General features: G+C 39.5%; 2 protein-coding genes across 3 annotated transcripts in view; one reads left to right on the top strand and one right to left on the bottom strand.

The window, feature by feature from the left end:
* Positions 1–602, top strand: part of LOC123504957 — a 2,130-nt gene extending 1,528 nt beyond the window's left edge. Inside the window, exon 3 of the mRNA XM_045255924.1 lies at positions 286–602. Coding sequence (XP_045111859.1) covers positions 286–417 — 132 coding nt within the window. The 3' untranslated portion in view covers positions 418–602. The remainder of the gene's footprint in view (positions 1–285) is intronic.
* Positions 603–1,724: 1,122 nt separating this feature from the next.
* LOC123504958 (oxytocin-neurophysin 1-like) lies at positions 1,725–6,947 on the bottom strand. 2 transcript variants are annotated; one of them, XM_045255925.1, is made up of 4 exons: positions 6,793–6,947; positions 3,216–3,358; positions 2,718–2,928; positions 1,725–2,153 (listed from the first exon to the last, which is right to left on the bottom strand). In XM_045255925.1, exons 2-4 carry the CDS (start codon positions 3,348–3,350, stop codon positions 2,023–2,025), a joined length of 477 nt encoding a protein of 158 aa, XP_045111860.1. In that variant the 5' UTR covers positions 3,351–3,358; positions 6,793–6,947; the 3' UTR covers positions 1,725–2,022. The 2 variants fall into 2 exon arrangements, with proteins under 2 accessions (XP_045111860.1, XP_045111861.1); XM_045255926.1 differs by having other exon boundaries at positions 3,216–3,361; positions 6,793–6,925.
* Between the last annotated feature and the right edge of the window lie 11,273 nt (positions 6,948–18,220).

Below are 18,220 nucleotides of genomic sequence, written 5' to 3'. Positions count from 1 at the left end.
GACTAAAGATAAAAAGACCTTAATTGTTCTTACTGATTGTGACCGGTCTGTGAGAAAGCGAGGGATGGGACTCAGCTTTGTCTATACAAACCCTCAATAAAGAACAGAGGCGAACTGGACGATAACAGTAATAGTACCAGTAATACCAGTATTATAGCAGTAGTAGTAGTAGTAGTAGTAGTAGTAGTAGTAGTAGTAGTAGTAGGAGTAGTAGTAGTAGAAGCAGTAATTGTTGTTGTTGTTGTTGTACATAATACAATTCTTTCTTTTCTTCCACTCACTAAGGCTTCCGCATCGGAGGTTAGCGCCACCGCTTCTGCTCCTTCGACTGATCCCGTGAAATTGATTAAATCCTTGGCCCAGTCTGACAGCTGGAGACAGCAGGGTAATGCCCCTATCATCATCCTTCTGCAGTAGGGGGTCAGGAGTATCAGCGGTGCATAATTCAGATTAAACGTATGTGAGAGAGAGAGAGAGAGAGAGAGAGAGAGAGAGGTGTATGTATGTACTGTACATATATACATATATATGTATTTGAATTTGAATATACAGATTTTATCAACTTTTGTCAATTTTAAATAAACTAGTAGCGATAACCTCTATACTCGTACTTTACTGTCCTTCCCAAAGTCATATGGAGCCTCGTGTATTTGTCACTCTCACCTTTACAAAGGTGACGGAGCTGACGAAGCACTACTCGAAGTAGCTCTGTGTAACAGCGTGTTTTTTGAAAGCTTAAAGAAACTCGATGTTGCATGAGTTCAAACTTTGTAACACTGAACGCTTTATTATACTGCCATTATCATAAAGGTTTTGTAAATAGACATAGATCTTGATTTATTCGTAGGATGAGTCGTCATGATGCAGAGAGAAACCAGAAAAAAATTACATTACAGAACAAATTTTACACGATACCTCGAGCACGATTAATTACCAAACCTAACTAATCCATATCATCTAACCTAATGCCTACTACTTGATCCAACATAACGTAACCCATATATAGTCACTGTCATATACGTACCTGTAAATCTGACGAGTGTTAGTCCATGCACGTTTCTCATTTAACTATAAAAACCAGCACACTTTAAGGTTACATATTTCAATACATAATGTACTGCTTAGTTATGCCGAGTATACCAAAACCTCCGTCACTTGCTCAATATTGGGAATGACAAGCCAAGGGACAAGAGATGGTGTTTGTGATGAGGCTGGTTATGTCCGGTGTTAATTGTAAGGCGCAGCACCTCACCTCTACTCAGCCGATGAATAGCTTATTTATTTCTCTCGTTTTCCCTAATATGTATGCATTAAAAGAGTTGCTGATGTAATACAAAAAGAGTAATAGTAGAACTGTACTAATGGTAATAGAAGTAGCAGTAGTGGTAGTAACAGCAGCAGCAACAGCAGCAGCAGCAGCAGTAGTAGTAGTAGTAGTAGTAGTAGTAGTAGTAGTAGTAGTAGTAGTAGTAGTAGTAGTTTAGTAGTAGTAGTAGTAGTAGTAGTAGTAGTAGTAGTAGTAGTAGTAGTAGTAGTAGTAGTAGTAGTAGTAGTAGTAGTAGTAGTAGTTGTTGTTGTTGTTGTAGTAGTAGTGGTAGTAGTATAGTAGTGGTAGTTATTGTTGTTGGTGGTGGTGGTGGTGCAGTTTGGTGCATGGGCATTCAGTGTTCCAGGAAAATTAATGAAATGTTACGAAATAGATCAATAATTGGAAACAATATCAATAAATAGCACTTGTTTATTTGTGTCATGATGACTTTTTACATGCATGAGAGAGATTCAGCCCCAAAGAGGCAGTCAGTGCAACAGGATAGGAACGAACATGTGTAGGTAGCCTCCTTCTCTCAACATGAACTCAATGTCATATGGGTTTCTCCGAATCTAGAATGTCTTCGATTAGTCTTCCTCTGGCGTGCTTGCTTTTTTTTTTTTTTTTTGTGACTTCCATTTTCTTTACCAATTTTACTTTTTGCTGCGGTAAGAGGGATGCACCAAGGACGGGCAGGCAGGGCAGTGAGTAGCTCACTGTTCCTCCCAACGATCTCTCGCGGCTGTCAGGAGATCCAGTCTAGGTCTGCCGCTTCGCTGGGTCTCCGCCACTTCCTCGGCGGGCGTGTCCTCCGCCACACAATCGTCATTTGTTTCACACTTATCTAGATGGAAGGATAGAGAAACAAATATTTACTTAAGCGAGGCATATCGTGGGAGAGAGAGGAAGATCCAACAACAGTTGAAATCTATTTTTGCTGTGTTGAGATAAATGCCAAGGCCTGGGTGTTACTCAGAAGAAGAACGGCAGACCACCAGGCCGTGAACAAGGTCACTCACTGAATGTCAGGGCAGACGTGCTATCACGAGTTCAGGTTTTGCTTGGACTCATCAAGAGAATATATATAATAAATGTACGTGTGTGTGTGTGTGTGTGTGTGTGTGTGTGTGTGTGTGTGTGTGTGTGTGTGTGTGTGTGTGTGTGTGTGTGTGAGCCTGCTGCTTTACATGTGATTATGCAAGATAATGTAACTACAATTAATCACCATGCCATGACAAGTTACTGTGGCTTCTAAAATAGTTGCATGATGCAAGATGCAAGTCTGTGTGGAGGATGACACCGGTCAAACTGCTCTGGGCTGTTGAGATTCTCTAAAAACAGTTTCTAACTTTAGACGTCCATTACTAGTGGAAATAAAAACTCATCTCTAACCAAAGTTAAAACTTACTCTCTGTGCAGCAAATTCCTGGCGCAGCGCAGCGGCCTTCCTGCATCCTACCACAGGGTTTGAGGTCTGAGTTGTAACATGTGATGGGCACCATGTTCTCTGTTCTACACAGGCGGGTTTCTCGTGATCCAAGGAAGCAGCCAATTCTGGCACCGCAACAGATGTCGGGACCAATGCAGCGACCCAACAGACCGGGACCACAGGACGCGCACTGCGAGACAATACAGATCGTGGAATCATAATTGTTGGATGGACTTGTTGGAATATAAGCACGTAAGTACACTATGAATGAACATCAAAACTAAAAAGAGAAAGGTGTTCTGTACAATTTACAAACTTTATTGAGATTTTAATACTCCTAAGTATCATTTCCGTTGCCTTTAGAACATTACCCATTGTTATTTCAAAATAACATTAGTTTTACATACATGATGATGTTTTGCCAGTTCCAGTTGGTTAACACTCGAGTACCTTGCCTATGGGTGGGCGAAAACTCACCGTGCGAGCGCGGCCGAGAGTAGACATGAGTCCTCCTGATCTCTTTCCTCCAGGGGGACAGTTGGTTATAAAGCAGGCGGCGGCACTTCCGACCAACAGCGTCACCACCACCGTCACCGTCACACCCGACTGCATGCCTGCTGCTGCTGACACAACACTGAGCTAAGGTGGCCGTGCGTGAACTTGTACTAAAAAACACCGATCAAACTGCCACCGACTCATTACAAACTTGAATAATGCAGGTAAGTTTTGTTTACCATTGACTTTATGTGAGTGGTATTATTGCAATTATGAAAGCTGCTTATTATGTGTATTGTTTTTATCACTATTTTTTCTTATGTGTGTGTGTGTGTGTGTGTGTGTGTGTGTGTGTGTGTGTGTGTGTGTGTGTGCGTAATTCACCTCGGTCGTCTGCTGGTCACCCAGCCAGTCTTCCCCATTACGGAGCGAGCTCAGAGCTCATAGACCGATCTTCGGGTAGGACTGAGACCACAACACACTCCACACACCGGGACAGCGAGACCACAACCCCTCAAGTTACATCCCGTACCTATGTACTGCTAGGTGAACAGGGACTACACATTAAGAGGTTTGATCATTTGCCTCGCCGCTTACCGGGACTCGAACCCGGCCCTCTCGATTGTGAGTCGAGCGTGCTAACCACTACACTACGCGGTGTGTGTGTGTGTGTGTGTGTGTGTGTGTGTGTGTGTGTGTGTGTAATGCACCTCATCGGTCGCCTGCTGGTCACCCAGCCAGTCTTCCCCATTACGGAGCGAGCTCAGAGCTCATAGACTGATCTTCGGGTAGGACTGAAACCACATCAACACAACACACACCGGGAAAGCGAGGCCACAACCCCTCGAGTTACATCCCGTACCTATTTACTGCTAGGTGAACAGGGGCTACACATTAAGAGGCTTGCCCATTTGTGTGTGTGTGTGTATATGTGTGTGTGTGTGTGTGTGTGTGTGTGTGTGTGTGTGTGTGTGTGTGTGTGTGTGTGTGTGTTTCGTGACCCATCACGACCAGAAAATATTATTTCGTATTCGGCGGTGTCGCACACATATAAATTCTATGTGGTACCTATCATTAATAAAGTGAAATTTCAGTGTAGAAGGGTTCTTGCGCACAGCAACAGCAGTAGTCCTACTATGACATACATTATGCAGTCATTTAGCTGACTTAAACAGAAAAAGAAAAAAGACTATTATGAAGTAAAACGTGACCATTAATTTTGATATATATATATATATATATATATATATATATATATATATATATATATATATATATATATATATATATATATATATATATATATATACTGCAGTCTGTCAGTGGTTGTCTTCCTTATCCATCACTCAATAATCAGGTCGGTCAGGAAATACTTTGAATACGTTATTCATAAACTTCATTAGATGTATTCTGAAGTCGAGTTTCTATCGAAGTATTGAATCGAAAATATTCACAGTATACATCAGAAGTGATAAAAAGTTTATGTGAAAAAGACAGAACCGCAGTTAAGACTATGTTAAAAAGATCTCAAAATCGACCTGTCAAGCAAATTGATATAAACTTCGCTGATTGTATACCGTACCACGGGTGACGTATGATCTACAGTGCATGGAGGTGGATAGATACCTGGATCAATCAGTAAGTGTTCTTATTGCTTCTAAACGAGGTGGACACAGAAGCCCGGACGACTCTTTATGATTTAAACAATGCTTGATAGTATTAAGAAAATAACATTGTTCAATTCGGTCACATATCATTTCATGTTTTGCGATTTATGAAATGAATCACAAAAAGATTAAAGAGAAAATGTGACATAAGGTAGCACTGTAATAACACTGCACCCATCCAGCATCAACACTAAGGTATAATACAAGCACGGTGACTTACGGAATGAGAATATTGGCATGACAACTATGATTGGCGAAGGGACGCAGTATGGAGATATCAATGTATAAGACGGTTTTAAAATAGACAACTTAACAAAACTGCCCTATCTTTAACCCCTTCAGTACCGTGCAGCTCTTTCAAATTCATTCTGGTTACTACTTGGCTATTTTATACAGCTTTAGAAACTTATGTAGGGATGAAAAACAGTAAAGACTGGCCATTAATCTTCTGAACTCCATAAAGAATTTCTAATGCAAATAAAATCGTCTAATCATCTCCAAAAATCATGGAAAAAATGCCTCTCAGTATTGAAGAGGTTAATCGTGTTACTTTACAGGCACTAGGAGTATTCTTTGCTGCACCTTTGTAGCTATCGGTCAGTATATAGCAAACTATGTGTATATAGTATCGTCAGTGTTGAGCGTTGACATTTTAAAATATTTGGTTATTTGATTCCATCTAATGTTAAATCACACATTGAATAGATGGATAATAAGTAAGGACTAGCAAGAATAGCAACTCAAAGTTTTGGTTAAGATTCATAGTGACCCAAGTGTCCTGAAATTTGAGATGATATTAAAGAGACATTACTTTGCTTATCATTAATTGACACGCGAATTCTGTTTCAATGGAAGAAAACGAATACATACTTATGAACTAACGTCTATGAACCACTAATGTTGGGATTGTGACTGAATGATACTAACACGTCTTTGCACTCGCCTCACACCTCGTCGCTGGGAACAAAAATATAATCTACTCTATAATAGGAAAGAAAGATTCCCTTTACTTAACTGTGCTTTGAAAATTAATGATAGTGATGTTAAAGTGTGCGTGTGTGTGTGTGTGTGTGTGTGTGTGTGTTTCACTGTTTGATCTGCTGCAGTCTCTGACGAGACAGCCAGACGTTATCCTACGGAACGAGCTCAGAGCTCATTATTTCCGATCTTCGGATAGGCCTGAGACCAGGCACACACCACACACCGGGACAACAAGGTCACAACTCCTCGATTTACATCCCGTACCTACTCACTGCTAGGTGAACAGGGCTACACGTCAAAGGAGACACACCCAAATATTTCCACCCAGCCGGGGAATCGAACACCGGTCCTCTGGCTAATGAAGCCAGCACTCTAACCACTGAGCTACCGGGCGTGTGTGTGTGTGTGTGTGTGTGTGTGTGTGTGTGTGTGTGTGTGTGTGTGTGTGTGTGTGTGTTTCACTGTTTGATCTGCTGCAGTCTCTGACGAGACAGCCAGACGTTACCCTACGGAACGAGCTCAGAGCTCATTATTTCCGATCTTCGGATAGGCCTGAGACCAGGCACACACCACACACCGGGACAACAAGGTCACAACTCCTCGATTTACATCCCGTACCTACTCACTGCTAGGTGAACAGGAGCTACACGTGAAAGGAGACACACCCAGATATCTCCACCCGGCCGGGGAATCGAATCCCGGTCCTCTGGCTTGTGAAGCCAGCGCTCTAACCACTGAGCTACCGGGCGTGTGTGTGTGTGTGTGTGTGTGTGTGTGTGTGTGTGTGTGTGTGTGTGTGTGTGTGTGTGTGTGTGTGTGCAGCTACACAAAATCAACTTCAGCATTCAGAGTCGGATGGCGATAAGGTGCGGCTCAACACAAGAGCAGCTCACTGTATCAACTCGACTCACCTGTTGACTGCCGGTGTGTCGGGCAGGTGGTGTCGGGTAGGTTGTGGTGGCGGGAAAGGAGGTGAGAGTGTAATGGATCGGCATGTCTTCCTGCAGACTTATATACCAGACGACAAGGGGTGTGTGGGAGTGATGTGACTCGAGAGGGATGAGGGCAAGGAAGGTGCGCGTCAGGAGAGAGAGAGAGAGAGAGAGAGAGAGAGAGAGAGAGAGGTGAGGGAAGAGGGGAGCGGAGAGAAGGGAGAGATAGAACGCTCAAGTCACACTTCGGCGATGGCGGCTAAAAATAGACATCGTGCCTCGTGTTGGGTCCCTTAGGCCGCTGTCACATAGAACTATACGGTATACTTTTTTTTTTTTTTTTAAGAGGGGTGAAGAAAAAGGAATAGCTAGCTAAAGAGAAAGTGGGTGGGAAGAGAAGGGTGAAAGAAAGTTGGGAGAGAGATAGGTTGTGGGCTTTTTCATTTTATTATATTTTATTTATTTATTTTTTTTTATTTATTTTTTTTTTTTTAATAATTTTTAATATTGCAGACAAACACCATTTAATGCTCTGGTCGCATTTGCATCAGCAGGAACACAACTTTCCCTACAACAACAGAGTCTAGTGGGGGTTTTGGCCTGTCTCACTTATGCAAGAGAGAGAGAGAGAGAGTGCTTGTGCTTTTATTTCTCAGAATGTGCGGCTGTAGTGAGTCAGACCCCCACTAGAGACACAGCTAAGTCCCTAACATCTTAGACTGCTGATGCTGCGGCCATCAATTGGTGTATTTATACATAAATTAATGTAAGTAAAAGCTCTTAATTATCGTAGTCTCTGTATAGTTTACAGAAAGTTGTTTTATGTTAGTGGTGACTTAGTTTTTTAGGGGGTATTAGTTTGTTAGCGGTTAATTAGTCAAAGATAGTTTTGTAAGTTATTAGTAAAAATTTAATATGTTACAATCGCCTGTGTTGGCATCATTTGTAATTATAGTACTGCTTTTGGGGAACAAGGTGTATATACATATATGTTTTGAGATTTAGTGAATTGTTAGTTATTTTAGAGGTATTAATTTGTTAATAGGTAGTTATTAGTTAAGAAGAGATTATAGTTAGTTTAGTTTGTTAGTCAAGAAGTCAGGGGGTTCATAAAGAGTAAGAAAGAAAAATAGAAGTTTAAGATGAGGTTTTTGACAAACCTAGAGGGTAGGAGTATAAAGGATTTGTAATAAGATTACAGAAAGAAGGTGTTAGGTTATTGGTAAGGATGAGGATAAGGTGTTGTTGCTCCAGCGATGATCCGTGTCTCCTGCCGTGGCTGTGAAAACTCAAAAACATGGATTAATACATTAAATAAATAATTTTGAGCAAGGGAAAACTGACTCCCAGCCCCAACATCTGGCGTTGTTCGTTATGTGCCAATGGCACTGACCCCACTGATCCAGATGCCAGATCTGTCCGTTACGTTCCCAATGGCACTGACCCCACTGACCCATACACCTGTTTTTCAGATGCAAGGCGTTGCTCGTTACGTGCCCCGAGACACTGGACTCACTGTCCTGAGTCCAAGAACTCAGCGTTACCCGTTACGTGTCTCCCTTACTCGTCTTCGGGGTAGTCAGATGGTGGCGGCGAAGACAAGTGGCCACTAGGCACAGCCTAATTCGAAAATAATAATAACAACAATAAAAAGGAATACGGTATACGGTATACGGTATTTGCTATTCGGTATACGCTATACGCTATACTCTATACGGGCACGGCTGGTCACATAGAGGGTGCACGCGTATACTACTTACAGTCTTTTGAGTGCCATCAACATGGATTCTTCAGAAGATTTGGCTCTTCTATTATTGATGGAGGCTGAGGAGACACGTGGGAAGAAAAGAAGGGCATGGGTACGACAGCACTTCCAAATGAGACCTGAGTTGGGGGAGCTCCACACCACATTTCAGAACCTGATCGATCACCCTGATGAGAAGGTGTTTTTCAACTACATGTGTATGTCATACAACAGCTACAAAATGTTGAAAAACCTAATTTTACTCCACCTCAGTCCCATTGGATCAAACTGGAGGAAACCGATATCAGGAGAAGAAAAGCTGGTTTTGACCATCAGGTGAGTGAAACAACTATCAATTGAAGGGGGGGAGCACAAGATTGGCATATCCCACATTTTGACTCGAAATATTAAATATAAATACAAATACAAATGTTAAAATGCAAATTGTGCATGTGCTTCGAAATTTCGATGAAATGAGTCGCAATAATCATTGTATTATTGCATAAAATACTAGCTGCCACAAAAAATCACGATGGTATCTGGAGGTATTCGGTACACGAAAATCGAACATGCTCGATTCTCCCTATACTATACTATAGGGTAGGGTGGGGCAAAAAGACTACCCGGGGCAAAACCCTATTTGACTCAGCTACCGCGCATGCGTAAAAAATTATCAACTGTGCATGGCAACTTCAGCGCAGTGTAACGGATGTTCTTGAGTGAAGAGGTGGTGTCGTCAGTTCCACTCACTTAAAAAAGTATGTACAATTATGTTTTTTTGCTTGATTTGTTCTAATATCTCATGAAGTATAGTTCATGAAAATAGATGGTTCCTTGTTTGCAGTCAATCCGTACTGTAGTTTAGACAAGTAGCCTCTCCTCTTATAGTGTAGAGAGTTTTCCATTATTTATTTGAAAAGCATTTTCAAAATGGCTTCTTCAGTGTTACATGGTTGATAGGGGCAAGAGGCCTAGCCTAATGTAGGGGCAAAAGGCCCAGGGTAGGCTTTTTGCCCCGCTGTAATTGTAATAATAATAATAAAATAAAATAAAATAAAAATAATAATAATAAATAAAAAAAAAAAAAAATATATATATATATATATATATATATATATATATATATATATATATATATATATATATATATATATATATATATATATGACTAGCCTACTGTTAAGGCATAAATTTTGGTACATAACTAACATAACTTTCTTTTCATGTTAGATCTGATGCAAGATGGTATGGACATACAAGCGGAAAACAAATAGAGCATCCTACAGTGATGATGACCTAAGAAATGCTCTAAAGGCCATTGCAGATGGAGCTTCTATTAATAGACTCTGGGTGGATTGATGAAGACTCTTTCATAAAATGGTTGACTCATTTTATCAGTGTTGTAAAGCTATCCAAAGAAGACCCACACATTTTAATCCTTGATGGTCATCATTCTCATAAAACACTAGCTGCAATCGATTTAGCAAGGGAAAATGGATTGATAATGATCACACTTCCTTCCCATTGCACCCATAGGATGCAGCCTTTAGATAGAACATTCTTCAAATCAGTTAAAGCAGCATACAATCAGGCCTGTGACTCCTTTATGTTCTCAAATAAAAGAAGAAAGATAACGTCCTATGACATTGCAGAAATTTTTGAAACGGCTTATAACAGAGTTGTAACCATTGAAGAATCTGTGAATGGGTTTAAAGTTTGTGGGTTGTGGCCATTGGACAAAAACATATTTTCTGACGATGACTTTGTTTCATCAAATATGATTCAAGCAGGTGGCGCCAACGATTATCCTTTCTGGGCCTTCAGGCTTCATCTAGGACAATCTCTGAACATTCCTCACTAGCAAGCAGTCCACTAATGTTTCCACCTAATACATTAAAAAGCTTGATACCAAGTCCAAAATTTTCAAAACACCCAAAATCGTGCAAAAGAAAACTCGAGAAAGCTGAAAATATTACTTCTCCCTTCAAATTGACAGCTGAATTATTTTCTCTAAAAAAAGAAGGCCAAATCAGCCGTGAAGAATGCATCTACATCGAAAATGAAGAATGAAAACAGGAAAAAAGTAAAGAAACAGCTTTTTAAGACGAAAAGGTTAAAAAAAAGAATGCCAGATGACCTCAGTGACTCAGAAGAAGAGGAATGGCCTTGTCTTATTTGTCTAGGGCCGTATAAGAAAAGTCGTCCAGGTGAAGAATGGATTCAGTATATGGCCTGCAAAAATTGGGCTCACGTAACGTGTTCATCAGGAGATCCTAGTTATTACTGCCCCAATTGCCTGTCTGATTACAGTGATGAAGATTGAACTAGTCATTTTTAGGTCATGTGATGGTTATTATTTCTATAACTTTTATTATATGAATTGGTCTATGTTTTCCCAAATATGTTTGCAGTTAAGAAGCAACGTAATTTTTTTTTTTTTTCATTTGAAAAGTGATTTTTGTTTCATTTGAAGTGATGTCTTTTTTGTTGTTTGAGCAAAGGTACATATTAGGCTCATGTGAGCTACTATTTTTGTTATTTTATTATGAGGCAAGGCATATGTTTTCAAAAATAATGTTGTCTGTAGATACAAATGTGATTTTTGTTTCAAATGAAAAATTATTTCGGTTTAATTTTTGTAGTTGGGGCAAAAGGCCCATATATAGGCCTTTTGCCTCAGCAACGGGGCAAAAAGCCTATTCACACATTATTTGAATTTTGCATATTTTCGCAGCGTTCTTTCATTTGTAAAAGAATAATACTTTGCTATAATATGGGGATATACTGTAACTACATTATTACAAAATTACACATCTTTTAAATAAATAGTTTTTTTTTATATAAATATTTTTTCCTTAAGGTGGGCTTTTTGCCCCACCCTACCCTACGCAGCTATACGGCATTTCATAATGCCCTCCTATGTGACGCGCTCTTAGGCTTTTCGCCCACCAGATCGGAAGCGACACTTCGGAACGGACACGAAACATCGGAAAAAAAAAATCTAAACCATACATTTGAACGTGCTAACGCCCACCTGATCGTATCGGAAACGAAACGACGCATCGGATCAGAACGGAAACGACGCGGATATCTTGGAAAGAATATATTTCTGATAATTCTGATGCGTCCGAGAGACTGCGCATGCACAGAACGGTGTTTGGATAGGTTGTGATGCAGGGCTGTCATTCGTACGATAATTATCGTGTTTGTACGACAATTTTGCTTCAAATACGATGTACGATACCCTTCCTCACTATCGTACGCTTTGTACGATAATTCTACGCTTGTGGGGCCGTCTGTAGTGACAGTAGTTTTTTTTTTTTTTCCATAAATGTAATAATTCGTTTAAATTCAACACGAAAATGTTGTTTGTCTTTTTTTTTTTTTTTTTTTTTTTTTTTTACTTGCTAAGTAGTATATAGAAACTTTCAACGTGTAGCTGGACAGACTGAAAGATAAACATAGCACTCGCGTCGTTTCCGATCCGATGTCGTCTGAGCTGATGGGCGTACTGAACGTCGTGTCGTGTCCGTTCCGAGGCTTCGTAAGCTTCCGCGGCGTTTCCGATCCGATCTGGTGGGCATCTCCCCCTGTTCGATTCCAGCTATACGCGTGCCCTCGAAAAACGTGCATCGTATACCGTATAGTATAGCTCTATTTGACAGCGGCCTTAGTAAATTAGTGAGAGCAGTAATGCGGATAAACGGTCGTCATCCAACACTGTAACGTAACAACTCACTGCTACGCGAATTACAGTAAATGGAAAAGAATGATAAATCTTTCTTCAACCACTCGTAGTATAGTTCCTTGTGCTACTTTGCGCTATACGTTGAATTTTCCTCTTTTCTTTAGCCTTCATGTTACCTAACCTGGAATAATGTGTAAAATGCTATGAATGCATGGGATGGCAGGCTGGAGGGATGAGAGAAATCTGTGTATACTAACGTTTTACATGCTCAGTTTTTGATGGGCAAGAACAAAAATAACAAAAAAGGGAAAGAAAAAGATGGAGATTATGATGATGATGATGATGATAATTTTGATGGTATTGATGATGATCTTAGGAAGGATGATTTTGCTATTGATAATTATTTTTTTTTTTCATGTAAGAGAGGAGGAATAGTCGAGGGCAACAGAAATATGAAGAAAAAAAAGCCCACTCAGATGCCAGTCTCCTTACAGTCGAAAAAATTTGCCAAAGATTAGGGACGAATGTCTTGAAACCTCCCTCTTTATTGAAGTCAAGTTATAGGAAGTTGGAAATACAGAAACAGGCACGGAGTTCCAGAGTTTACCAGAGAAATTTATGAAAGACAGAGTACTGGTTAACTCTTGCTTGGGAGAGTTGAACAGAATAGGAGTTAGAAGAATAAGAAAGCCTTGTGCAGCTAGGCTGCAGGAGGGGAAGCTTGCGGTCAGCAAGATCAGTAGAGCAGTTAACATGAAGATAGCGATTAAAAATAGCAAGAAATACAACATTCCGGCGGTGAGAAAGAGGCTGAAGACAGTCAGTTAGAGGAGGGGAATTGATGAGACGAAAAGCTTTTAATGATGATGATGGTGATGGTGATGTTGTCTACCTTAAAATTGGCAGAAAGAGATAATCAACTCTAGACAAAAAAAGTAGAGAGTGCTTGTTTTTACACCAGTTGTTTTATTTCCTCCTGTCAAAATAACACTGAATTAATGACGTTAATGAAAGATGACATCAGTAATAGAATTATGTGAAGATTCCACCTAAGTTTCCATGTCAGTCATCTTTCATCTAACCACGCCTTTCGCGCACGGTCGAGGTCAGCAGGCGGCGGCGGCGGCGGCGGCGGGGCGGGGAAGGAAGGGGGGGACGGGATGTGTGTGCTCAGTGAGATGGAGTACGTGCCCTCCTCCCGCCCTCGCTGACTGATGGATGGCTGCCCACACTCCCAGGCGTCACTCCATTAGGCAAACGTTATACTCGTATGTGTACGTAACTCTCTCCTTAACTAACCAAATATTACCGCAGACACGAGGAATAATCCGCTTTTGAACTTTTTTTTTTCAAATATCATATACTAACAATATCTTTATCATCTAAGTAAAACGTTATGTGTAAATGTAACTCTCTTAAAAAAACAATGCCACAGACATGAAGAATAGTCCGCTATTAAGTTATTCAATTACAATTCGTATTTGCATCTTTATCATCTATGCTTCAACCTAATGTATTGCAAATGTATGTAACACGTACGGAAAAGTCTCGTTAACTATTGATGTTATAGGAGCACGGAAATGTTTCAGTATGGTGGCTTTGGCTTTTTGTAGATTCTATGCTATCATTTAAACACTGATAGAAAAAAAAAAAAAAAAAAAATATATATATATATATATATATATATATATATATATATATATATATATATATATATATATATATATATATATATATATATATATATATATATATATATATATATATATATATATATATATATATATATATATATATATTAGGCGGCGTCACACTAGCACTTTTCCGTCTCGTCTTCTTTTTTTGTCACTTTTCCGCGACTGTCGATTGAAAACAAACATGGCCCCTCATTCATCCCAGCAAGCCGCGGCTAAATTTTTTGCACCTTAAAATGTGTTTAAAGAGAAGGAAACGAATATTCCCCTCAAACTGCACCTGACTGCATCATATGCTGCCCTCTTCATGCCTTTCTTGCTGTAATCAGCTGTTCTGTGATCCCAAAGGTTAAGGTGACCTCTAATGTTCTCCATGAGAAATTCTTCAGAGTGTTTTGTCCACTGACAGATAACATAACTGCTCATCTTGGCCAGCTACTTGGAAGTTGCCTTAGAAATATTCAAAAGCGTCGCACATTCGCAGTCCCCAGGAAATGTAAACAAACAACTAAGGAACATTTTATTGCTAGGCTAAAAGAAAAAAAAATATGTATACAAATAAATATTCACCAACTTATTTAAATTTCTTCTATCACGATAATAGCATTCTTCCATTTAACAGAAAAAAAAAAAGTGTGGATTAGAAACCATAGTTCTTATTTTTACTAAAAATTGGCGGTAGACGAAAACGATGCGTTCCGTCTGACTCAAGACGACAGAAAGAGTTGACAGAGGAGTAAAAAAAAAACGATTGCAGTCTTCTGAAGATATCACTTACACAAGGAATAGGATCGGCTGAGGCATCCCGGTGAACGTTATTAATTTCTTCTGTATTTTAAATGTTTTCATCTTAGGCTCTTCATGCAGTTCAGTTCAGTGCTAGTTTTAATGATGATAATTAAATAATTTTGATATAATTTGAATTTCCAACCGTTTCGGTGTTCGACGTCGTTGTTGCACTATTGTAGTTAACAAATCAATTTATCTTAGGTGGGTGGATTTACTATAGTTTGAGCGGACTGTGCGCTGATCTCAGGAGTTTGATAACCTCATATGAAACGGTCAGGTGCACATGTGTTTCATCCCCTCAGCACTTAACTTTATCAAAATCAATGGAAACCCTGCGTAGCCTCTGTCCGGCTATTTACAACAACATTCCGGACGTTTGTCTGTGAGTCTTGGTATAATTGTGATTTCATGAAGTCTAGCAGTCCGGCTGGTGAGAGGAGCTTCAAATGTTAAAATGCATCGACTTCCTCATTATGGGATCAGTCGCCCCATTCATTACTACAAAGATGCTTGGAATTCACTAAAGAAGAACTCCATGCTTCTGCTTCCTTATCCTCGCCTTGTGTTCTTCACCTTGAAAACCTGTGACTCGATCCTTTCATTTATACTTGGCCCGTCTTTGTTAGATCATCAATCACTCCGAGATATTTTTCTTTCTCGAGTATTGTGGCAGTATCCAAACACTGCAGTGGCTGAAACTTGCAAAATCTATTATTCTTTTATTCTCTTCTTTCTCATAGATGTATATAAAGATTCCATTCACTGCTCCGAAAGTTGTGAATTGTTCCATATCGCGGTGAAATTGATAACGTCCATGCAAGACTCGAGAAAAAAAAATACTCCATGCACTATTTTTGTTGAATTGTAGCTGGTCAAGGTCATACTTATAGATGTAAAGAGTTTTAAAAGAAAACTCAGGAGCAATCAAATAGTGCATCACTTTGGCTTCTCATTATCAAGCAGACTGATTTCAAGGATAACAGGTCCTTAGGGAATCTAATATCATTACAGTGCGACGAGCGTGAAGCTTAGAACTGGGTCGGAATGAATTACTGACGCTCTCTCTCTCTCTCTCTCTCTCTCTCTCTCTCTCTCTCTCTCTCGTTGTTCACCCCTGTCTCTACCTTTCCGAGTGGGTTTTTTTCCTTTCCTTTGTTATACACCCCTCGTCAGTCTTCCTCTCCTCTCTTATCCGTATTGTCTGTCACACACACACACACACACACACACACACACACACACACTGCTACCTCACCACCGAGACTGTCGTTAATGTTATTGACTGCGAGCAATGAAAGGAACAAAACATGTAAAATTTAAGGTATATATATATATATATATATATATATATATATATATATATATATATATATATATATATATATATATATATATATATATATATATATATATATATATATATATATATATATATATATATATATATATATATATATATATATATATATATATATATATATATATATATATATATATATATATATATATATATATATATATATATATATATATATATATATATATATATATATATATATATATATATATATATATATATATATATATATATAGAGAGAGAGAGAGAGAGAGAGAGAGAGAGAGAGAGAAGACAGTATGTGTGATTGGATGTGTAATATCCATCCATTTGGAACTCTGTGATCGAAACTCCTGAGTTGCACTGCATTCATAGAAACTTTGGTACCAGTAATTATTCACATTCCGATTAATTGATACTAATGATTAGCCTTATGTGTGTCCTGTTATTAGTACGTAACAACGAAAATTACGATAGTCTATAAGTTGCGAGAAAGATATTGTAAGAAAGGTTGGTTTTTATTTCACTATCCAAATCTTAATACGTTTTTCAAAGGCGCAGTGTTCTCTGATACCAGAGTTCGAATTGCAGATTGGAAGAAAGAAAATCTGAAAGGATATTCCGCCTTCCTGAAACACATGTCTGGATCCTCAGACGGCCAAGCTTGTGCATCACGTAGCTGTGTGTAAAACAACTAATACTCGAGAGGTTGCTTGGACCCTCGGGATGGTGAAGGTTCAATTAATAGCCTGAGTGGGCCGTGTCCACTGTAACATGAAAATATAAAAAGAAAACCATGTTACTTTGGATTTAGAGACTCAAATGGAGCGCGGAGTAATTACATAATACAAACAACTTTTTTTTTTATTCATCATAATAAGTCTTTTATCAAGCAGCGTATATTTTGGCATGATGAGGTGTACAATGTGCTGACTGAAGAATAACTTCTGATCAAAATGGTAGAAAGTGCAAACAAAGGTGTGTACAGTGACAGATCTGCGTGAAGATTGATTCAAAATGGGGTGTGATGAAAATAGAGGTAAGAGTGGGGTGCGTCTTGTGGTAGTATGTATGTACCTTGCCTCTACGCATCTTATCCCATTTTTCCAGCCAGTCTTTGGAGCTGGTCATCCGACACGACCACATGATGGCACCATCTCGCACCTCCGCCTGCACCGCCGCTATCTAAGGGCCTTGATTGGCCTCATCGATGCCTTGCCTCGCCCTCACCCGTCGGACAGCGAGAGAACAGCGTCGCATATATTTCTCCCTCCCTCGCGTCTTGCCTACTAGACCTTGCGCTCTATGGCGGCCTGAACGAACATCGCACACTCACCTTTCATGAAAAGGTACACAAACGTCACTGTGATTAAATTGCCGATTGAGTAACATCATACAAAAACTTCTAATTGTTCCTTGACACCTGAATACATTTGTACGGAAGGCCTTAATTCCATGGAGAGAAACATTGCGTGAGCGACAAAAGAACAAAAAATATGTCCATTCTTGAAAAATAGCAATGACACAGGATGATGATAGACCTTCAGGTATGATATATTACAAATGGTCTTGGAAAAAGGAGAGAAGACTTGTCACGTATCTTGATAGTAGGATGAACTTTTCTTTTTATGTAACAAACATCTTTTAATGTTAGTTAGGTGAATTATAATGATATATATTGAAATATAAAGATCTGAAACCTTAACTAAGCAGTGTAACATTTCGTTCAGACATACGAAAGAAAAGCCACCAATAAATAAAAATTATTGATTAATTATGTCTTCATCATGTATCCTGGTCACAATGCAGCACTGCGATACGTATCATATATACCTACGTGGAGGATGTTTAGCAATGTGCCTTCACCAACTTGTCCTCCGCAGTGTTGAGGAAATCCTAGCATGCTAAAGGACAGAAGGTGGCTGTGTGCGGCAGCGTAAGGCTGGGAGGGAGGGAAGGAGAGAGGGAACCCTGTCATTGTTCTGTCTTACCCATCATCCTGTTCTCTCTCTCTCTCTCTCTCTCTCTCTCTCTCTCTCTCTCTCTCTCTCTCTCTCTCTCTCTCTTCTACACACATACACACTAACACACACACACACACTATTTTTATAACTTCCCACTGAATGTGTGTGTGTGTGTGTGTGTGTGTGTGTGTG

This window comes from Portunus trituberculatus, chromosome 17, assembly GCF_017591435.1.
Source record: "Portunus trituberculatus isolate SZX2019 chromosome 17, ASM1759143v1, whole genome shotgun sequence".
Lineage (NCBI taxonomy): Eukaryota > Metazoa > Arthropoda > Malacostraca > Decapoda > Portunidae > Portunus > Portunus trituberculatus.
This window is presented reverse-complemented; position numbering and strand designations above follow the sequence as displayed.